This window comes from Mytilus edulis, chromosome 1 (genome assembly GCF_963676685.1).
Source record: "Mytilus edulis chromosome 1, xbMytEdul2.2, whole genome shotgun sequence".
Taxonomy (NCBI): Eukaryota; Metazoa; Mollusca; class Bivalvia; order Mytilida; family Mytilidae; genus Mytilus; species Mytilus edulis.
The window spans coordinates 11,162,200-11,186,687 of record NC_092344.1 but is presented as its reverse complement, the minus strand read 5'-3'; the positions used below and the strand labels follow the sequence as shown (position 1 = coordinate 11,186,687).

The 24,488-nt window shown below is 33.3% G+C and overlaps 2 protein-coding genes across 3 annotated transcripts in view; one reads left to right on the top strand and one right to left on the bottom strand.

Moving 5' to 3' along the window:
* Positions 1-12,980, bottom strand: part of LOC139523960 (serine/threonine-protein kinase 31-like) — a 43,552-nt gene extending 30,572 nt beyond the window's left edge. The window contains exons 1-9 of one of the 2 annotated variants that reach the window (XM_071318429.1): positions 12,851-12,980; positions 10,272-10,357; positions 9,601-9,705; positions 9,183-9,262; positions 5,553-5,618; positions 4,768-4,814; positions 1,970-2,192; positions 879-1,039; positions 69-294 (exon numbers count right to left, since the gene is read on the bottom strand). In XM_071318429.1, the coding sequence (XP_071174530.1) occupies positions 69-294; positions 879-1,039; positions 1,970-2,192; positions 4,768-4,814; positions 5,553-5,618; positions 9,183-9,262; positions 9,601-9,705; positions 10,272-10,357; positions 12,851-12,949 (1,093 nt within the window). In that variant the 5' untranslated portion in view covers positions 12,950-12,980. The remainder of the gene's footprint in view (positions 1-68; positions 295-878; positions 1,040-1,969; positions 2,193-4,767; positions 4,815-5,552; positions 5,619-9,182; positions 9,263-9,600; positions 9,706-10,271; positions 10,358-12,850) is intronic. The other variant, XM_071318440.1, reaches the window with a different exon arrangement.
* A 3,402-nt stretch (positions 12,981-16,382) lies between these two features.
* Positions 16,383-24,488, top strand: LOC139523961 (alpha-L-fucosidase-like). Its single transcript, XM_071318454.1, has 8 exons — positions 16,383-16,832; positions 19,556-19,662; positions 19,951-20,081; positions 20,509-20,645; positions 21,372-21,469; positions 22,146-22,278; positions 22,686-22,856; positions 23,807-24,488. Exons 1-8 carry the CDS (start codon positions 16,468-16,470, stop codon positions 24,066-24,068), a joined length of 1,404 nt encoding a protein of 467 aa, XP_071174555.1. The 5' UTR covers positions 16,383-16,467; the 3' UTR covers positions 24,069-24,488.

Genomic DNA, 24,488 nt, shown 5'->3' with positions numbered 1-24,488 from the left:
GAAACTAGGTCAAACATCAACAAAACAATAAACTTTGTAATCAAGATGATAACAATCTTTGGACCTACCTGTGACTCTGTTTACAGGTAACATTCCTGGTGCAGCATTGTCATCAGATTTAGTTGCATTCATAGCAGGGCGAGTATAGGCAAAGCCGTGTTCCTTGACCTGGTCATTTAGACATACTCCACTACCATACAATATTCCATAATGCCCAGTGTTGTCCTTCAACGGTACAGTCTTCACTGCTTCAAGCATGATATTCTCCGTCACATTCTTCAGATAATTTATACCCTATAAAACAAATTTATACCCTATAAAACATTTTTTTTTTTTAATTCTTCTGTTTTGTTTCAAAAAATAGTTCACCCCCACAATGCCAAACATGTTCTAACAGCAAATCTTTTGTAAAAAGTTCCAAAAAAAAATTTGGTTGTAAAGTTGAAATGAGTGTACTTTGTCAAGTAAAAATGTTGTCGCAACAAATACGTACAATAAAAAGAATTACAAAGAGGCTGAATTTTTAGGCTCATTAACACATTTTATCAAATATAATACAAAACTTTAAAATTGGGACTATATCTAGCCAAAAACAAGAACTTTTCAAACTCAATGAACTATCTGTCTGTTTTATGAACATTTTAAAATTCTAACAATGGGTGATCAGTCCACTATCAGATTGATAGCTTAGGATAGGATTTCATCCAATTCCACATTTTGGTTTCTACTCATATTTTTCTACTCGGACTCGAGAAAAGTCATGAAAAGAAATAGCTTGGAAAATTAGTTGGTTTACAGTATGCAAGAGTAAGAGTAATGAAGTTAGACACAGCTGTGTATTTTTCCTAATAAAGCTATATTTCATTAACGTAACTTACATTTTGATCAGACAGATCATGGGCATAACAATTGTGAAGGATAAGTTTGGTGGCCAGTGGTTTGACCGATGCCAGGGATGGTGGAATCTCCACCAAGTGGTCAGCTTTGACCTCCTCTGTATTACCATAGTCTATGTATTGTACCTTAATAGTGTCAGAACCTGGAAAATACAAGTTCAAAATCATTAAAAGTAATGTTTAATAACAAATACTAGTAAAAGTTTTCTCTATGAATATTGTTCACTCCAAATATGAAAATATTTATAATATATCTATTGATTTATAGTAACCACTGACGGCTATATGAGGTAGCTGTTACTTGTTGTAGATCACAAAGTTGGAATAACTAATGACCATTATTCTATTTTTGGTATTCACTAAAACCAAATGGGTCAATCTTTTAGTGCAAACGATTTGTTCATAAAAATTGAATCAAAATTTGCTTCTAAAACTTAAGGAAACCTCCTTCAAAATAGCTGGCCCTGTTTTTATAGCAAGATGGGTGCCCAAATTGAAAACAGAAAAGGACTACAGATCACGAGCAAATGACAGAAAAAGTTAAATTGAAACTTTATATAGATTTATTTTCTACGTATCAATTTCCACTGTAATGCAAACTTTGACCCCTCTCAATTAGAAAACTGCATGAATATGTCATTTAGCATGTAAAAAAAAGCCTGGTCTGAAACCCTAATGTGTTGGCCATAGGCAGAAGTCTTTTTATAGGTACATTGATAAATGAATCACAGTATGGTACCTTTATAAAGCGAACTATTGTTACTCAATATGTTTACCTAAACTTAAAAAACATTAAGCTATCAATAATTGATAGATGGATTGATTGATGTTTAAAGTCCAGTGAAAAATGTAACAATCATTCAGGACAAAAACATGGGTTATAAGATCTAAATAGGAATAAACCAAAAGTGTAATTTTTCACATTCTAGCTCAAATATTTTGAGTACGAAGCTCAATGCTTATTGGCACAGCCTCTTAACAGTGAGAATAGATAGAATCTATGACCTTATGATCTTAAGACAGTAAGAATAGATAGAATATATAAACGCCCTATCATGAGACCACAAGCTTACCTAATGATTGTCTAATCTGACATCTATACCATTGACCATCTTCTGAGAACAAAGTGGCGTAAATCTTTCCTTGAACAACAGGTCCAGACAGTTTGGCAGCAGCTGGACAAAGGGCAGATAACTGTTCACAAAGATCCATCAGTTTCTGTGTATTTTCGTCAGTGACTGTTTGTATCCATACAGTTATTGGGCTCTCACAATGTGTGATCAACACATTTTCTCTCTAAAACATAGTACATTAATATAACTTTTTAACAACTGCTGTCAATAACCCTAAAACAATAAATTATCAAACATCTTACAAGTATTCTTTTAACCTTTAGACCTTCCACGCAAATGTGGTCAGGGTTTTCTTTATAACAAGAATGTGTCCAAAGTACACGGATGCCCCACTCGCACTATCCTTTTCTATTTTCCATGGACCGTGAAATTGGGTAATAATCTAATTTGGCATTAAATTAGAAAGATTATACTATAGAGAACATATGTACTAAGTTTCAAGTTGATTGGACTTCAATTTCATCAAAAACTACCTTGACCAAAAACTTTAACCTGAAACTCCCACTTTCATTTTCTATGTTCAAAGGACCGTGAAATTGGGGTCAAATGTCTAATTTGGCTTTAAAATTAGAAAGATCATATCATAAGCAACAAGTGTACTAAGTTTCAAGTTGATTGGAATACAACTTCATCAAAAACTACCTTGACCAAAAACTTTAACCTGAAACTCCCACTTTCATTTTCTATGTTCAGTGGACCGTGAAATTGGGGTCAAAAGTCTAATTTGGCTTTAAAATTAGAAAGATCATATCATAGGCAACAAGTGTTCTAAGTTTCAAGTTGATTGGACTTCAGCTTCATCAAAAACTACCTTGACCAAAAACTTTAACCTGAACGGACGCACAGACGAACGGACGGACGGACGAACGAACAAACGGACGGACGAACAAACGAACGGAGCCACAGACCAGAAAACATAAAGCCCCTCTACTATCGTAGGTGGGGCATAAAAATTACAGGTTTGGTTGGCTTGGACGGGTGTTTTTTAACAGCCTTCAAAGAACAAAATATGGTTGCCTAAGTATTTTAAAAGATACCGACATCAATATTAAACTTAACTTTGATCACTGATATTTGAAATGAGTTCAAGGTCAGGTAAATACTGTCTGACCAAAATGTAATACAGTTGTCCTATAAGTAATAATAATAATTGAGAAAATTACAAGACACTTTAATTGTAAAATCAGGGAATATTAAAACACTGGGACAATCATTTAGATAATATAGCAAGGTATATATAAAACAAGAGTGTGTCCATAGTACACAAATGCCCCAATTGCACCAGCATTTGCTGTGTGTAGTGGACCGTGAAATTGAAGTCAACTCTAATTTGGCATTACAATTAGAAAATTCGTATCATAGGGAATATGTGTACTAAGTTTCAAGTTGATTGGACTTAAACTTCATCAAAAACTACCTTGACCATTAACTTTAACCTGAAGCAGGACAGATGGAAGGACGCACAAACCAGAAAAAATAATGTCATAAATGGGGCATGAAAAAGTTCTAAATGCTGCTTATGATTAACTTCTTTGTGGAGGTGTGGGTTTGATACTCTATATGTTATGATTAACTTCTTTGTGGAGAAGGTGTGGGTTTGATACTTCTTTGTGGAGAAGGTGTGGGTATGATACTTCTTTATGTTATGATTAACTTCTTTGTGGAGAAGGTGTGGGTTGTCAAATATTTTTTATGCCCCACCTACGATAGTAGAGGGGCATTATGTTTTCTGGTCTGTGCGTCCGTTCGTCCGTTCCTTCGTCCGTTCGTTCGTCCGTCTGTCCCGCTTCAGGTTAAAGTTTTTGGTCGAGGTAGTTTTTGATGAAGTTGAAGTCCAATCGACTTCAAACTTGGTACACATGTTCCCTATGATATGATCTTTCTAATTTTAATGCCAAATTAGAGATTTTACCCCAATTTTACGGTTCACTGATAGAAAATGATAGTGCAAATTTCAGGTTAAAGTTTTTGGCTTCAGGTTAAAGTTTTTGGTCAAGGTAGTTTTTGATGAAGTTGAAGTCCAATCAACTTGAAACTTAGTATACATGTGCCCTATGATATGATCTTTCTAATTTAAATGCCAAATTAGAGTTTTGACCCCAATTTTACGGTTCACTGAACATAGAAAATGATAGTGCAAATTTCAGGTTAAAGTTTTTGGCTTCAGGTTAAAGTTTTTGGTCAAGGTAGTTTTTGATGAAGTTGAAGTCCAATCAACTTGAAACTTAGTATACATGTGCCCTATGATATGATCTTTCTAATTTAAATGCCAAATTAGAGTTTTGACCCCAATTTTACGGTTCACTGAACATAGAAAATGATAGTGCAAATTTCAGGTTAAAGTTTTTGGCTTCAGGTTAAAGTTTTTGGTCAAGGTAGTTTTTGATGAAGTTTAAGTCCAATCAACTTGAAACTTAGTATACATGTGCCCTATGATATGATCTTTCTAATTTAAATGCCAAATTAGAGTTTTGACCCCAATTTTACGGTTCACTGAACATAGAAAATGATAGTGCAAATTTCAGGTTAAAGTTTTTGGTCAAGGTAGTTTTTGATAAAGTAGAAGTCCAATCAACTTGAAACTTAGTATACATGTTCCCTTTGATAAGATCATTCTAATTTTAATGCCAAATTAGAGAATTTATTCCAATTTCACAGTCCTTTAAACATAGAAAATGATAGTGTGAGTGGGGCATCCGTGTACTGTGGACACATTCTTGTTTTAAATTTTTAAATACCTCTTTCCTGGATTGTGTTGGTGGCATACTCTGGACTAAATCTGGAACTGTAAAAAGAATTATATATAACAGAAATTATTCTACATATTATCTAAGAAAGTTAATTATAAACTAAAGGCTTGAAACCTTCAGAAATAAATATGAGCAATAATTATCTAAGAGCTGTTCCAGAATTAAATGCATGGAGAGCATTGGCTGCACTTTTGTTTTTATCCCTAACCACCCATTAAATTAAATTTTCATTTTACTTATTAAGCCACCACCAATTAATTACTCACTAATTTTTAGTTCACACCATCAATTTTGGAACAGCCCTCACAGTAAGTCGGTATAAAATTAAAAATATAGAATAATGATCTTTTGAAAAGAATGTACTATTTGTATTACTAAAGATGCTTGGTGATGTAATTCCACAGAATACTTTATGAATTAATAATCATATATACAAAAATACCTTCTGTTATGGGGTTTAAAAAAATAACAATTTTTGCGGGGCAATAGCAACCTTACATCAGAGTCGGACAATAGATGTTAAAATAGTACGAAATAGATAAAATCACATAACTTTTATTTGGGATGCTTAAATTGTTGTCATTTAGTCTTTTGCAAATAGAAGTCTAATTGGCAATTATACAATAATACTACTTCTCCTTATTGTTATACTATAAACCTATCAAATCTGTTCACACTGCTTTCAAAATTCACAGAACTGTAAATCAGACAACTTTTTTTATTTCCATAAAAATCACATAAAGATATACCTATACTATCATACTAGTTTTTACCTGCTTGTGATACTTGGGAACTAGGGCTACCCTCACTCAAATAATTTAAAAGGTTTTGCAACTTATCTAGAATCAAAATTATAAGGGTCAATCAGTATTCATTAAATCAGTAAACACAATATATGAATTGTTTGTCAAACTATTCTCATCAACAAAATGTCATGATTGTAACTCCAGATAAGCCTTTCTACATTGAATGAACTTTCAACATATACAAAGCCCAGAGTATGAAAAGTACAATGAATCAACAAAATAGGTCATAGCAACAACAGAATACAATGGACTCAAAGCATTATACAAACAGCTAGTTATGAAAGCTTCTTAATATTCACCAGATTTTTTTTATAGTTAAAAAGAATATAACTAGAGGCTCTCAAGAGCCTGTATCGCTCACCTGATTCTACTTGGGTTTTTGAAATCATATGAAAAAATATAAAATTTGGCTAAAAGTGACAACACAACCTCATTGATAAGGAAAGGAACATGTTTAATTTCATTCAAAAGTCCCCCACTGGCGGCCATCTTGGATGGCGGATCGGCTACAAAGTAACAACACTTGGTCAGCACCTCATAAGAAACATTCATGCCATGTTTGGTTTTATTCCATTCAGTGGTTCTCTAAAAGAAGTCATTTGTATGCATTTCCCATAGGGTCCTATGTTAAACTAAGTCCCCTGCTGGCGGCCATCTTGGATGATGGATCTGCTACAAAGTAACAACACTTGGTCAGCACCTCATAAGGAACATTCATGCAATGTTTAGTTTTATTCCATTCAGTGGTTCTCTAAAAGAAGTCATTTGTATGCATTTCCAATAGGGTCCTATGTTAAACTAAGTCCCTGCTGGCGGCCATCTTGGATAATGGATCGGCTACAAAGTAACAACACTTGGTCAGCACCACATTAGGAACATTCATGCCATGTTTGATTTCATTCCATTCAGTGGTTCTCTAAAAGAAGTCATTTGTATGCATTTCCCATAGGGTCCTATGTTAAACTAAGTCCCATGCTGGCGGCCATCTTGGATGATGGATGGGCTACAAAGAAACAACACATGGTCAGCACGGCATAAGGAACATTCATGCAATGTTTGGTTTCATTCCATTCAGTTGTTCTCTAAAAGAAGTCATTTGTATGCATTTCCCATAGGGTCCTATGTTAAACTAAGTCCCCCGCTGGCGTCCATCTTGGATAATGGATCGGCTACAAAGTAACAACACTTGGTCAGCACCACATTAGGAACATTCATGCCATGTTTGATTTCATTCCATTCAGTGGTTCTCTAAAAGAAGTCATTTGTATGCATTTCCCATAGGGTCCTATGTTAAACTAAGTCCCCCGCTGGCGGCCATCTTGGATGATGGATTGGCTACAAAGTAACAACACTTGGTCAGCACTCCATAAGGAACATTCATGCTATGTTTGGTTTCATTCCATTTAGTGGTTCTCTAGAAGAAGTCATTTGTATGCATTTCCCATAGGGTCCTATGTTAAACTAAGTCCCCCGCTGGCGGCCATCTTGGATGATGGATCGGCTACAAAGTAACAACACTTGGTCAGCACTCCATAAGGAACATTCATGCTATGTTTGGTTTCATTCCATTTAGTGGTTCTCTAGAAGAAGTCATTTGTATGCATTTCCCATAGGGTCCTATGTTAAACTAAGTCCCCCGCTGGCGGCCATCTTGGATGATGGATCGGCTACAAAGTAACAACACTTGGTCAGCACCCCATAAGGAACATTCATGCTATGTTTGGTTTTATTCCATTCAGTGGTTCTCTAAAAGAAGTCATTTGTATGCATTTCCCGTAGGGTCCTATGTTAAACTAAGTTCCTGGCTGGCGGCCATCTTGGATGATGGATCGGCAACATAGTAACAACACTTGGTCAGCACCTCATAAGGAACATTCATGCCATGTTTGGTTTCATTCCATTCAGTGGTTCTCTAGAGGAAGTCATTTGTATGCATTTCCCATAGGGTCCTATGTTAAACTAAGTCCCCGGCTGGCGGCCATCTTGGATGATGGATCGGCAACAAAGTAACAACACTTGGTCAGCACCTCATAAGGAACATTCAAGCCATGTTTGGTTTCATTCAATTCAGTGGTTCTCTAAAAGAAGTCATTTGTATGCATTTCCCATAGGGTCCTATGTTAAACTAAGTCCCCTGCTGGCGGCCATCTTGGATGATGGATCGGCTACAAAGTAACAACACTTGGTCAGCACCCCATAAGGAACATTCATGCTATGTTTGGTTTTATTCCATTCAGTGGTTCTCTAAAAGAAGTCATTTGTATGCATTTCCCATAGGGTCCTATGTTAAACTAAGTCCCCGGCTAGCAGCCATCTTGGATGATGGATCGGCAACAAAGTAACAACACTTGGTCAGTACATCATAAGGAACATTCATGCCATGTTTGGTTTCATTCCATTCAGTGGTTCTCTAAAAGAAGTCATTTGTATGCATTTCCCATAGGGTCCTATGTTAAACTAAGTCCCCCGCTGGCGGCCATCTTGGATGATGGATCGGCTACAAAATAACAACACTTGGTCAGCACCTCATAAGGAACATTCATGCCATGTTTGGTTCCATTCCATTCAGCGGTTCTCTAGAAGAAGTTCAAAATGTAAATTGTTAACGACGACGACGACGGACGCCAAGTGGTGAGCTAAAAATTAGATTATCAATACATAGGTTCAAATTTACCACCTCAACAATATAAATATTAACAAAGTTTAAAATAGAAATCCTGTATAAAGGAAAAATGAAACATGTATGTAAACTTCTTTCCTATTTTTTTTTTTGGACGGAAAAACCTACATTATCATAGTATAGGTCCTGTTTTAAAAATATTTGTTTCTTGCAATAACATATGTAAGCATTAATTTAAACCCCATTTGTCTTTCACTCAAGAGATTGATTGAAACTTAACAATTTTTTATTGCATGCAACAGGAAATACTGTAAATTTTTTATGCAATTATTGCATTTTTTTTAATGAACAAAAATGTATATCATTCATTATTAGTGTTTAACCCCACTTTCACTGGCTATGTTGTGACAGCAAATTCTAAATTGTGGAAGAAGCCATGGAGTGCAATAATGAAACTATCAAAAAATTGTTTGAATTGACAGTTAGTCTCATTCTTCATACCAAGACAACAGTGACGTCTGTCCATGTAGGGGCAATATTACCAGTAAAAATGGATAACAAGAAAAAGTATCAAAACTTAAAACTTTACAAAACCAAAAACGCAATACTGTAAATTCAGAAATTTTTGCTTGCACCTTTTATTGCGATTTTGTCATTTTTGACTAGAATGCAACTTTATTTTTAGCGATATTCTGAAAAATCCTGTTAGATTCATATAAAAAATTTCAAAAAGCGAGTTTTAATTATTGCGATTATAACCCTGTTGCATTTTTCGCTTTAATAAAAAACTTCACAATAATCTTTAAATTTACAGTATGTTAAATGAAATTTTGCTATTTTGAAATGTGATAGTGAAAATTAAAAGCCTCCTATATAATTATTGTTATATTAAGACATTATAATTTCCCAAAAAACAAAATAAGAACAATTGTGTGTGCACAGATAATTGTTTTCCCACAGTATGAACTAAGTTTCACCTAAATCTGGTTTCTTCATAGGCTTCTGTATATTCCTTTTATTCCTTGGTTTCTCTTTCTCGTCAGATTCTTTGCCAACCCTGAAATCATAACATTGAAGCTTAATATGGTATTAACCTAAGATAAGTATTTCTTTCTGATGAAGACAATATAGTTTATACAATATTTCTGATTTTATTACTTTCATAAGTGTTTCTCAAATATATAGACAACTGGAAATGTGACCCTCTTTTGACCTTACTCAACAACAGCAAAAAAACAATGAAAAAAATAATTTCAACAAAAATGCCATACATAGTTTCACAACCTTTGTCAAGCCATGCAGGTGTTATATCCCTAGTTCATGAAATATATATATAATCACTATGTGATTTAAAATTTTCAGTTTCATTTCAAATACCACTTCTATTTCACTTACTGTTTAAAGTCTCTCTTTACTGATATTGTCTTGCCATCAACTTCTTTACCATCAATTTCTGACACTGCCTTGTCAGCATCTCCTTCAGAGAAATACTTGACAAACCTGTTTATAAAAGATTAAAAGAAATATAAGGTTGTAAATGACTGACTCACAGCCAAACTGTTTGTGTATATTTATATACTTGTTAAAAATTGTTTGTCTTAGGTGAACCATGAATCCTGTTATAGCTACTAAGGATTGGTCTAGTAGATTTTTAGTGGATTGTGTAAATAATGCATTTTCATGGGTTTTTATGTCATGCTTTTGAACGTTTGCATATAATATATAAAAAAGAAGATGTGGTATGATTGCCAATGAGACAACTATCCACAAAAGACCAAAATGACACAGACATTAACAACTATAGGTCACTGTATTGCCTTCAACAATGAGCAAAGCCCATACCACATAGTCAGCTATAAAAGACCCCGATAATCAATGTAAAACAATTCAAACGAGAAAACTAAGTATACATAAAATGTATAGTTCATTTAACATATTATTCTTGATTTAAATTCACATATACCCAAGAAATCCATGAAGATTATGAATGTCATGAATGTGAAAGGATGAATCCATGCATATGACATCTGAACCATGCACATAATAGAGTTGATATACTTGCATACCCATACTTATAATCTCCTGTTTTAGAAATTCTGATGAACATGGAAGCTGTTTCTCCAAATCTTGAGAAAACTTTTCCAACATTTTTCTGAAAAACATTGATGTTACGGCAGTTTTATATAAACAGTTTTTCAACTTTTTTAATAAATAAGTCTAAAGAAAAATCTAAAGAATATATTACAAAACAATAAGGCATTTGCTACAAAAATAATCAGTTGTGTGATTGCTGAATTTATAGCAAGTGTCATAAAATAGTTCACTCTGTCTCATTACAGAGAAGCAGAATGAAAATAAGATTACAGGAAAACACTTATTTAATCGCAGTACATTAAAGAAGATTTGGATTAAAATAAAAGTTGTTTTTTTAAATAAACTCTGTAGACACATGTGTCATAGTATTAAATACTTAGCCATTAAGTATAACGGTTTTTGCCTTGCAATATACATGAATTCAAACTGGATTATACAGCTGGAAATGTTTGCAATTGTGATTTTATTATACACATTGTTTTCCATTACTTTTTATTGTTCCCTGGAGTGCAACAAACCAGTATTTATACCAGTAGGTCCGAGACCACCATTGTCGTCCCTTGATTTTTGTTGTTCACAAATATAGTCCCTAGTGTTGACAGTGGGTTACTTGCCATTAATTTTTATACCCCTTCCAAATTTATTTCTCCATGTTTAATGCCTCAAATTGCAAGTAGGGGGATGAAATTACACTTTAAAAAAATTTGGGTCCAGAATTTTAAAGGAAAGTAGTGATTTGGTCCAGCTGAAAAAGGTTTAAAATTAGCACTTCGGAAGCTGTCAAAAGATTTCAAGACGCCCTAAACATACAATTGTCCATATTTTGAGTTAGAGCCGATGAAGTTTTCTATAATTTTGATATAATTTGTCCTAAAAGTTGTACAACACACTGTAAAAGTTTCTTTGAGAAAGCACAGGTGGGATTTTTTTTATTTTCATTTATGTTCTAAAAGAAATGCACTACGAAATAATTGTGTTCTCGGACCAGTATACTTTCACAACAAGGATAATGATAGTATCCAATTGTAATTTTACTTAAATTACAAAGTACTTAAATAACACATCTGTAAAAATCAAATAACTGATGTTTTTTTGGTTTTTTTTTCTCCACATTTTATTATAAATATTAACCCTTGTTATATTATTTCCATTGGAACAAATTGAATATTACAGTATTTGTTCTTAAAGAAATAAAAGACATAAATATTAGTTCCAACAGGAACAGATAGTATGACATTGTTTGATACAAAGATTCCAGGGGAACTTCTGTTAGGCAGGACAAATATATATTCACAATCCTTGTGAGCCCATTTTATGGAAATAAAGCATCTTCTTCTTCTTCTTCTTCTACATTCCATTGTGATGTAACGCATCTTGTCAAAAGCAGAAGTGCAAATCTCCAATAAAGAAAATAAATTGAGTTAAATGAAAGGGGCAGTCCTATCAGTGTATGTAAGACTGCTAAGGGGTCTCATCGGGAGGATCTGACCCTGGATCCCAAATATTGTTTTAATGTAATTTCCTCTATCCTGTTATGTCCCATTTCCTGTATCCCGCTTATTGTTTTTCTGTTTTCTGTATCCAGCCGATCATTGAAATGCTTGTTATTTCAAGTGTCCTGTCTGATTTCTTTTTACTTTTTAATTTGACTTTCACATGTAAAGCTTACAAACAATTGACCAATGATCCCCCATCACTCTTAGCCCAAAATAACCTTATCACTATTTGTCTGCCATTACTGGGCATCACAAAGGTTCCTGTTCAATTTTGGATGTCATAAATTACAAAATATCTGATGCCACAATGGAAAAGTGATTGTTGTAGGATGTCAATTGTTTAAGCCATGCAGATCATCTGGGTCAACAGGGACAAGTTTCCAAAATAGCTTGTATGCTAGACCAAATTCTCCTGCCCTTATAATGCATGTTTCTTTTCATTTTGTTTTGCAATATAGAGACAGAAAGCAATGTCCATTCAAAACAGAAGATTCACCAACAATTTGATAGTGCTTGATTTTCACTTATTTTGTTCTTTTCCAGACATCTGTTCCTATAGACACTAATAAATAAACAAGTTTTTTCTACATTTTTACGGGCCGACTATCTGACTATGATCAATGACCTTTCTTTTTCTACATTTTTACGGGCCGACTATGATCAATGACCTTTCTAAGTCTAGATAATCCACTTTTTCAACATTTATTACATTCTACTTTCATTCTCAAAAAGTGGATAATCTGGACCAGCTAGGTCACTAGCTAGGTGTTTCGTGCATGTCCTCAATAATGTCGTAGTTGTCTAAATGCCTAAAGAGCTAAATAGTATGATCATGTACATGTAAGTGCATTCAATTAAGACGTGCACGCTTAAACTGTATAAAATGTTGATATGTAGCTACATGGACTTTACAAATAAACCGCGGGAAAATATTCTATTTGTAAACATTGACCATTTTTTTATTGAAACCAAAAGTATATGCGATGACATTTATGGAAAATGTTAAATTTGTCAATTCCTCTATTGCTACTGTATTGTTTGGCATTATAATTTACTTCGTCTGCTGACAAAGGAAGGTTTCCAATCCAAACATCGTAAGTTATGATTTTGTTCGCCATTTTCACCCACGTGGTTGTCAGTGATGATAGTGCCATCTACATCCTCTGTTGCAATAGGCCAACCTAATTAATTTGGTGGTTATTATATCCGCATGTGAGCAATTTGTCAGCATAATGAACCAGCTGCATTGTTTAATTAATTAGTAATCAATTAATCGACATTTGGAAAAAAAGATAAGAAGTTTTTATGTTTGTGAATTTGTATACACATTTTTTTTTTTTATTTTAGTCTAAATCATACTTTGTTCATTCTAATTATCAATCCTTTACTGTTCCATATTTTGTAATTCATAAAGTTGATTGGATAGTTCTAATTTTGGGTACCATGATCGGTTAATAAAATTATCTTATATTATGATATATTGAAAATAAAATCGTATATAAACACATCTCGAGAATATAATATAAGATTGGTCTTAACAAAAAGATGCAGGCAGTATAATAGAAAAATATGATCACCTTTTTTCTACATTAAAAATTACCATAACAATATATAGTTTCTACAGATTGGAATTATATGTTAATTCATTTCAAATAGCTAAACTTATCTCAGATACTTCCCCTCACAATGCAAAGCTGTTTTAAATTTTGATACAAAGACCTACAAACAAGCATAAACATTTCTGTATTAAACAAATTGATAAAAGTGTGATATAATTACATATATATGTAAATCAATATTGTATCTGATTTTATGCCCTTTATGGGCCCTGTAATTTGGGAAATAAAAATATTCTATTCTATTCATAAAGTTCGATATCAATTAAAATGAAAATTTGGATAAAAACTTAAACTATTCTTCTGTATCAAATTTGCCGGCTAAATTCGGTCAGAATTCATACCGAGAATTTGCCTTTATTTGGGATTTCAAATGATGGATGGAACCCACTCTTTTAACCTTGATGACAGCGTTCCAGTGTACTAGCACTGTAAAGTCTCTAATATAAAAAGCAAGCACATGGCAGTCAAAATTATACATGCACCCTTTGCCAAATTGGATTTTTATTTATTATATTTCTTTTATTGTTTACTTTTTTTTTGCATATATAAAACCTTTAACTAATTATTTTTGCAAAATTCTCATACACATATTTAGGTTTTTTCGGTTTCTACAAAATTTAAAAACACAATTTGGCATTTTGAATTTTGAATTTATTCGCTGTTTATACTTGACTGTTGGTGTACCAGAACAACGTTGCTGGCGCTCACTGCCGTTTGCTCCAGGCCTAGCTTTCCTCCTGTTTGAAAATACTTACGACCATAGTTAATCGTATCTATATGTTTTGTGAAAAGATTCGCTGACCAAAATCGGTCCTACTCATTTATGTTCTTTTGGTGGTAATAAATATTGTATGTTTGAGATATATACTAATTGCTGTTGAATTTTGTATAGCATGGTGACTGATGCGATATTTCTTCTTTGTTGTAGTGTCGGCCAGGTTCGGTGTATAAGCATGGCTGGTATACTGCTTTAGTAGCTGTACTGATTTGGTATATACCTAGCAGCTCTTCTCTGAATCATTTCAATTTTATGTATTTGTTGTTTCTAGTTGACAGTGGTCCCACACATATATGTGTATATATCTGATATATGTTTTAGGCTAGTTGTTTTGCTTTTATGCTGTTGACTTTACATTTTTTTATATGTGAATTGTCAGACTGTTTGTGATGGTGACTCCTAGATGATATTTTGCTTTGTCTGTTGATTTTAATATATAATCATGTAGTGTGTATTCAAAGATGATTGGTTTATACTTTTATTGTTATGTGGATGATTTCAAATTTGTCTAGGTTAAAAGACATTAGCCATTCTCTCTCCCAATTGTTCCAATTTATGTTGGAGTCTGATTTAAGGGTGTGACAGTCAGTAAGTAATGATATTGATAAATACATTATGGTGTCATCTGCAAAAAGATGAACATTCTTTTAGAGGTTGTCTGGCATTTCATTTATATAAATTAGGAAAAGGAATATGAACCAAGAACAGAGCCGTGAGGACCGCCTGACACTACAGGACAGCTATTTGACTGTGTGACCGTCAACTACCACTTTTGAGATCCGTGAGACGGATAACCATGTCTCTTTTCAGTCTGATGTTTTTATGCTCCATTTATTGGCATCGTGTTTTCTTGTCTGTGCGTCCGTTCGTTCGTCCTTCTGTCCGTTTGTTCGTCTGTTCGTCCGTTCGTCCGTTTCCGGCGGTCTCGCTTCAGGTTAAAGTTTTTGGTCGAGGTAGTTTTTGATGAAGTTACAGTCCAATCAACTTGAAACTTAGTATACATGTTCTTTATGATATGATCTTTCTAATTCTAATGCAAAATTAGAAATTTTTACCTATTTTCATGGCCCACTGAACATAGAAAATGATAGTGCGGATGGGGCATCCGTGTACTGGGGACACATTCTAGTTTATCATTTATTTCCATACGTTTCAGTTTTAAGATAAGTCTTTGATGGTCCACTTTATCGAACTCGTTTGAAAAATCCATGACAACTAAATCAGTTTGTTTACTGTTTGCAATATAATCGAGTATTTGTTGTGTGAATTTTATAGTATAGTTGTATTTCACAGCTAACTTTTGATCTGAACCCGTGCTGCTGCGCAGTGGGTATAGTAAGTCATGATTATCAAGATGTTTCATTACAGATGACACAATTACATATTCTAATGATTTACTAAGAATACAGGTGAGGGAGATGGGTCTATAATTTGCAGGTTAAGATTTTGCTCTAAATCGAAAATAAAACTATAAATACATTTCCTCCGCTGACATGCAGTTCTCCAGTGAAGCTACTGTAAAGGTAACATATTTTAATCCTGATGTAATCAGTAATATTGAATGAAGCTGACACTATATTCAGAAGAAGAAAAGACACTGACAGATTGTTAAATGAACGTCTTTATAATGCCGTTGTTCGTGACATATAAGGATCCATGAAATATTCCATGTATGGCTGAGATTTCTTCGACTTTGCCTGGAAACGGAATGATAATCTTCTTGTTTTCAGAAATTTCCGTTGGGCATTAATTGTTTACAATTATTTGTCATGATTGTATTTTGGTGCTGTTGACTTTGAGTGTTTAAAAGAGCGATTAGTAACAATCCCATTTCTTAGAAATGTAGACAATGGATAAAAATGGAAACCTTCAATGACGATATGGACAGAGACAAATATAAGATCATATTATACAATTATGTATATAATACATAATTGTATTATATGTCTAACTCTTATATGTCTCTGATATGGGTCACTAACATTTTTCTCTATAGTCTAACCAAGGAGGTTTCTAACCATTTTTAAATAAATTCTGAATTATCTGTATCTTTGTATCTAAAGTGTAATCATGAACATATCTTCAATTTGTTCAACTTTATACACGATAAACAGGCAATGTAAAACATGATCAAACAGCCATACAAACTATCCACACTGATCTGTGTCCACCCTTGTTTAATATCTGTCCGTCACCGTACCGGATATTAGAAACTGTGGATCCCAAAATTGTTTTGCCGCGATAGTTTGACACATTGATTTTTACTGTGCTCATAATGATAAAAATGATGAAAATAGCCAGGATCGTTTATTTATTGATTGGTATTCTCTTCACACACAAAGGAACAACAGCAAAGTATACACCTGACTGGGACTCAATAGATTCAAGACCATTACCAGATTGGTATGACAAAGCCAAATTTGGAATCTTTCTTCATTGGGGAGTATTTTCTGTTCCAAGTTTTCATAATGAATGGTTCTGGCCACAGTGGAAGTCGAGGCATCCAGCTCCAGATATAGTCAACTTCATGAAACATAATTACCGACCTGATTTTACCTATGCTGACTTTGCTGCAGATTTCACAGCAGAATTTTTTAATCCTGATGAATGGGCAGATATATTTCAAGCATCTGGAGCAGGGTAAGTTTGCCTACTTTCATATTGATGATATCATCATGATTTCTATTTTGATGCTCAACTCACTACAAAACAATTCCTTTGTTCACCAATTCATATCTTGATCATCACTTGCCTTGGGCATTTAAATTCAATGAAAATAGAATTAAATATAATTCAGTTATGGTCAGTTACACCTGGAGCATACACTAACAGCTTGGTCAATTGACTCCTAAGCAAAAGATTTGTATGTATTTCAGTTTGAGAAAGAAAAAAAAGGTTTCACTTATTCATGTTTTGTTGTTCCTGAAATAAGTCCTATAAAATATGACCTCGGGGGCATTATTCACTATTTCTATTTGCTGTTCTGATATTTTCTTTTTACTATCAATGTGCCACCCGAGGTCATATCGCATTCAAAAAAAATAAAAAATGAAAATATCAGTATAAAAACGTTTAAAATTGAATAAGAATGCGAAGTCATATGTTATAGGACTATTCCTGAAATATACTTTAAGTACATGTATTTACAAATACTACTTCTGCAGTGATTTTGTAGATTTCATGCCATAAATTGAAATAGAAACAAGAATGTGTCCCAATTACACAGATGCCCCATCCGCACTATCATTTTCTATGTTCAGTGAACCGTGAAAATGGGATAAAATCCTAATTTGGCATTAAAATTAGAAAGATCATATCATAGGGAACAATCTTCAATCTTCAATCTTTGTCGTAATGATAGAGTAATCTCTCTTGTGAATTATCCTCTCTTGTAAAATTATTATCACTAGTGTAGTTTCTCCTTTGTACTTCAATATTGTAGGTGGCGCTTTAAAAATATTATAGACTTATATAAATGTATCAAGTGAAAAAAAAAAAAAAAGAAAAAAAAATGGTTAATTAGATTATCGAAATGACATGAAAAATTAAAAAATATTAAAAATTAAAAGAAATTTGTATTAAATTATCCACTAAAACGGTTTGTTTCCTCTATGAGGGGGCTGATGGGTTGATTTCGTTCTTCGTGATCGAGGATGTTTTCATTTCGTGATCCGTGAAAGATGCCAATTTTTATCGTGATCTGTGATTTTGAGGAAATTAAGTCGTGATTTGGTAATGTTAATTTTTTGTGAATCGTGATTGATATTTTTTGTTTTCCGTGATCCGTGATGAGGACCCCCCATTAGGCCCCTCCTCTATGTACTCCGCTAATAGTTGATTGATACTTTCTGCATTTGGCAAATTGATTGTTAATAAATTGTCTTATAAATTGTTAATAAAATAGGGAACATGTTTACTAAGTTTCAAGTTGATTGGACTTCAACTTCATGAAAAATTACCTCAACCAAAAACTTTAACCTGGACTAAAAACTTTAACCTGAAGCGGGACGAACAAACGGATGAACCAACGAACGGACAGACGGACAGACCAGAAAACATAATGCCCATAAATGGGGCATAAAAAAGGAAGTCCTTGTAACATGTGTAAACTGTTTTCTTTTAACAATAACCCCAAGCAAACTGCATGGGGTGTTCCCTGAAAACACTTCAATATTTTTTTGATAGGAGTGAGCATTTTGAACTGAGACATCAAGTACTCCACCCCTTTCATAAATTTTGTTTATCAAAAATATATACCTTGTCAAATATCAATTAACCAAAAACAGACCTATTAACATGATTATAGCTAATATTTGAATATTTTCATTTTCTGGTACTTTTAATAATACTCAATATTGACAACAACACTTCAAATGGTCTACAATTTTATTTGCTTGTTTATATGTAGAAGCAACGCAATTGTCACAATCACACTTAACTTTTCCAATAAATCTGTCACATCTTAAACATTTTCCTTTATTTTCCCCTTAATCTTTTATATCTTTCAGTATGAAGAAATTTCAATAGACAATAAAATATGTTTGGTCAGGAAAAGTTCAAAGCCATTCCCTATGCCTATGGAATTTCATTAAATAATTGTTATCATGTTTCATGTATACATACAAACCTTTAAATGTTAACTACATGTACATGTAGCTGCAAATGTCAAAATAGTCGGATTTATAGCATAGATCTATAACTAGCATCAGTGGAAATACCACATGATTGGAATAAATAGAGATTTATGGGTTTGACAAGTAACTGATGCATTTACGACAGTGTTTTAACCCCATCAAAAATAAATACTGACATCTGATCAGTTTCAGATACTTATGATAAATGATATACATGTAATCAAGAAAGTGATAATATCAACTTAATGATATATTTAAATCTAAATTTCTCACCCTTTTCATATATCATGGAGCATGAAATAGTGACCTATTTCAGCCGTTGGCCCTGGTGAATGTCATATCTCTTGGGTTGATAAATCATAATGTATCAACCTCATAAAAAGTCAATACAATGTAGTAGTACATTTTGTAGTCATACAGTCCTCATACATTTGTCATATGATAATTAAGTTTATGAAAGGTAATAATCAAAATACCACATCCCAACATAAATCATAAATTTTCACTAGACGTTCAAGATTTATCCGAGTACTAGTACTTGCGAGTATCCTGACCGAGTACCTGAGTATTAAATTTTCGATCTTTTGACATCTTTTGCAATGTATATTATATACATTTTACAATCACAATTTCTACAGCGACATTAATTCTTTGTGACCTGGCGTATATTTCATGTTATGTCTTTCCTAGAAGAAACATGTTTTCAAATACATTTGAACTATGTTTTAGATATGTTGTCCTGACCAGTAAACACGGTGAAGGCTTTCCAAACTGGCCATCTAGTCATTCTTTCAACTGGAATGCAAAAGCAGTAGGACCTAATAGGGACCTTGTTGGTAAGTACATATGCCAATGATGAATTGCTACTGAATTAATATTGTTTCCAATATTCCCTATTACAAACAAAAATGATTAAAACAGTCTGAATTATCGTTATTACAGTTAAGCCTATGAGAGATATATGGAAGGTAGTCTGTATGGCTGATAACTAGAAAATGTGTTGGCAATGTACATGTTGCATATCAAAACTGAATGTGAGCTATTCACTAAAATTTCCACTATTTTTATTATACTAATTAGCATTTATATATTTTAGTATGATATGAACTGTAGAATCATTTTAGGAGACCTAGCTAATGCTATAAGGAACAAAACAGATCTTAAGTTCGGTACATACTACTGTATATCCGAATGGCTTCATCCCTTGTATATGAAAGATAAGGCGAACAACTTCACTACACAAAGTTTTGTATTGGTAAGTTTTGTAGTCCTAATATAGACATCTCCATAAACCTTTTGAATGAGGAGAAATGTGATGTATGTCATTGTGACAGCATGACGACCTTAAAAGGACATCTAAAGGTCAACATACAGTAACCAACAATAAACAAGGGTCTATACAATATATTAAAAGCCCTAAATATCCCCAAAACTAGAAACTGTCATCACCAAATAGTTTACAACACAAAAACAAACTTAAAATATTAATCATGAAATTATCACAATGAACTTTAGTCTCCTGTGAAGTTTAGTCTTATTCTTATAATTCATTTGTAATTTAGTTCATTAAAGGTTGTTAGTTCATACACGTGAACCCCCAACTGTAGTTCAATAGTCAGTGTACATCTACACGAAATTTTATATATTCATCGAATTGTAAATCATTTTTTGTTTCTTGGCAGTCAAAGGCTTTACCTGAACTGTATGAACTTGTGAACAGATACAAACCAGAGATATTATGGGCAGATCTGGCCGATGGTCAAGGACCAGCTTCTTACTACAAATCTAAAGAATTCCTTGCCTGGTTGTATAATGATAGGTAAGGATTCAAAGCTGATCAATGATGGTAATTTTATACCTTAACTGATAACCTAGCAATATAACTCCCATCTCAGTGGCAAATTTTTCGACACCAACTTGCCTATATGCAGTTCACAACCATAATTATTCGCCAAATCTTATTTTAATTTTTTTCGCAATCTGATTGGAGTAGAGAGCATATATCCATGCTTCGCTTACAAAGCATGGCAAAGAGTTGTCACAGAATCTGTATTTTAATCCGATTCAGTTATTCTCATTTGTAGCCCATGATTACTAGATAACACGGCTTACTTGCTGGGCCAGCAATATTTTATGGCTATCAGTGATTTAGATAAAGATCCTGGGAAAAAGACAAATGACCTTGTTGGATTTTGATTCAGTAGCACATATTACAGAAGATTCATTACATGACATGTTGAGATTATAATGTCGATGAACTCAAAGAGATAAAAACTACTTCCTCTTTCAAATTGGTCCTTTACCTTCGTGATTGTCAAAAGAGTTCAATTTTGTTCTATACAAATTATCTAAAATATTCATTCAAAACTTTGACAATAACAATAAATTGTCAATCAGTTTTGTTTACAATATGAGAAAGTCTAAATTTTGAATGCATATGTGATATAATATACAGTTCTTAAAAGTTTGCGAGATTTTCTGTGGAAAGTTATGTGATATTATTTTAATTCAATAACAAGTTGAACAACATATGTTTTTATTTCAGTCCAGTGAAAGACAGTGTCGTCACAAATGACCGCTGGTGTCACGAATGCTTCTGTAAACACGGAGGATACAAGACCTGCAGAGATAAATGGAATCCAGGTTAGAAATGAACAATTTCATAGCACATTGTTATTTTTTTTTTAAAGTTTTATGTACGTCATTTATACACATTTTTTTGTTCTTCAGAAAAGAAAACTTCAGGATCAAGGTTCATGAAGAGTTAATCAAATGATAAAGCAAACCCCACTTCTATTAGAACAAAGATAATGTTAATGTCAAAGAAGAAGAAACAAGAATGTGTCCAAAGTATACGGATGCTCCACTCACACTATCATTTTCCATGTTCAATGGACCGTAAAATTCAGTGGCGGATCCAGGGGGGGGGGGGGGGGGTTCCGGGGTGCGCACCCCCCCTTTATTTTTGCCGATCAATGCATTTGTATCGGGACATATGTTTTGCACCCCCCCCCCCCCCCCCCCCCCCTTTGCCCTGGGTTAGCACCCCCCCTTTCGAAAATTCCTGCATCCGCCCCTGAAATTGGTTAAAAAATCTAATTTGGCATTAAAGTTAGAAAGATCATACCATAGGGAACAGTTTTGTTATCCAGTTGTATTCAAGCAAGTTCATACACTATACCATTGATTAGATTAGTAATATAGAACACACTGAGAAATACATATATAAACATGGGACTTTTATATACAATAGATCGCTGCTACATAAAAATTCTCATGTTTTGAAATTAAATGCAATTAATATATTTTGTGTTTCAAGGTAAACTGCAGAAATATAAATGGGAAGACTGTATGTCAGTGGACAAGCATTCCTGGGGATATCGTAGAAATGCTCCACTTGATTCATATCTAGATATAAACCAGATCATCTCAACGTTTGCATCGACAATCAGGTAAATAAAAAATAGCAAATGACAATCAAAAGAATTTGAAATGTAGGTTAAGTGTTTTAACTTTACTTAATCTCTCCACTTATTAATGCAATGTACCAACCAAGTCAGGAATATCGTCAGTCTTTAACCATATTTTTTTTTTTTTGCTGATGGCCACCTCTAAAAAAATGTGTTCGGTACTTTTCTTGACTCTTGCAATTATTAAAGAGCTTTCCAAATTTACAAGACAAGTTATTTATTGACTACTAGTTTTTGAGTAATTTTTGTTGCTAGGTTGTTGTCTCCAACATCTCCCACAATTCTTTTTTTTATGCATTTCATTTTGAATACATTGGGGAATTACTAGAAATTGATAAAAGTTAGAAGATTGGTGGTATGACTGTTATATTCAAAAATCTCTTTTACAGTTGTGGTGGCAATATGCTGATGAATATTGGTCCAACAAAGGAGGGAACAATTATCCCAATATTTGAGGAAAGATTACGCGAGTTTGGAAGTTGGTTGAAAATAAATGGAGAAGGTGTTTATGGATCTGTACCTTGGAGCCACCAAAATGATTTCATTACAAAAAATGTTTGGTAATGTTTTATATATTGTATTAATTTATTCAAGTCTATTGTAGAGTTGATCAAGTTTCTGCATTTATGTGTCAAATTTAAATATTAGTTTTATATGATTTAGTTAACATCATTGGTTAATTGGTTAAAAAATAACGTGACTTTATTTATATATTTTTCAATTTTAACAGACCCCCTTGGAGGTCTTTTGGAAGTGTTTTGACTTGAGCGCAGGAGTTTCTTGTTTCGATCCATAGCAAAGTCACATCAGAAAATTAAAAATGGTATTTGCTGGTTTTCTGCCAATGACTCGATCTTTTTGAGTAAGAGCAAAGACTGGTCGGCTCCTGACAAAAATGAGTCAATGTATGATGACATCTATTCCTGCAGAATTTTACCTTTTGAAGAAGCACATTTAAATTCCATTGGTGTGTCCATCTAGGACAAATAGTGGTACACTAGAAGATGTATGTGAAATCGTGTTAAAAAAAAAAGTTTTGAAACAAACAAACAAAAATTTTTCTGGGAGTACCTAGACTGAAAGCGTATAAGACAAGGATTAAGAACACTTTTTACAGTCTCCAAATTATGATATTTTCCCAAAATTGCTGTTTTCTGTGGAAATAAGATTGTTTCAAAGACAAATTTTGGAAATACAAAATACTACATTTATACGTCATATCACAAATTTTTCTGACTTTGTACGATTGCAGATGAGTTGCGACTCAATGAAATTGGTCTCCTCCTATAGCAGTATAGATAATCAGATCACATAGAGTAGCATGTTCTCATTTTGATTTGCATGAATTATTTGCCACTGACATTAAAAAAAATCATCACCTGATAATCATTACAAACAATTTGATTTATTATTTAGCATATATTGTTTAAAAGACTTTAACAACTCAATTTAAAATTAATGAAAAAAAGATATAACTTTTGATATGCTGTCATATTTTGTAAATTAAAAGGTACACTAAACAGAAAACAGAAAATGATGGCACCATGGTATATGCAATAATGCTTACATGGCCAGACGATTCTGTGTTGGTGTTAGGAGCACCTATACCTTCTCAATCTACACAAGTCATTATGCTTGGATATGAGGGAACAGTCAACTGGATAGCAGGACCTGGTGGACAAGGGATGAATATTACCTTACAAAATATACCCTGGAATAAACTGCCTTCTCCATGGGCGTGGATGTTTAAGTTGACTAATATAGCGAACTAGACTGTTTGTTAAATGCATAATATTTTTACCAGAAAGAGATTTGTCTTGTCTAGATGTTAAAGTCACGCACCATTCCACAAACACTACCAGAAAGAGATTAGTTCATGTTTTTAAGGCACCCACCATTCCACAAACCATGCAAACTAAATGAAATTATTATTAGACAATCACATCTGTATATTGCTTGACTGAAACAAACATAATGTTTTTGAAGAGATTAAATTGTTTTGGATATAGAAATATGTATTTAAGAATTACAATTGAGATGAATATTTTAATCTATTTTTCAGAATGTAATTTTCTTGATTTTAATGGACACTTGTTATGTGATTTTACCTCTGTATATTTTTTAACATTTATTTACATTGTATTTTCTTTATGTTTTACTTTGTTGTTATAGAAATAAAAAAATGAAACTTT

Coding starts and splice junctions, on each gene's coding strand:
- LOC139523961 (XM_071318454.1), top strand. CDS start 16,468: ATGATAAAAATGATGAAAATAGCCAGGATCGTTTATTTATTGATTGGT. Junction 19,663..19,950: donor ACCTAATAGGGACCTTGTTG/GTAAGTACATAT, acceptor GAATCATTTTAG/GAGACCTAGCTAATGCTATA. Junction 21,470..22,145: donor CAGAGATAAATGGAATCCAG/GTTAGAAATGAA, acceptor TTGTGTTTCAAG/GTAAACTGCAGAAATATAAA.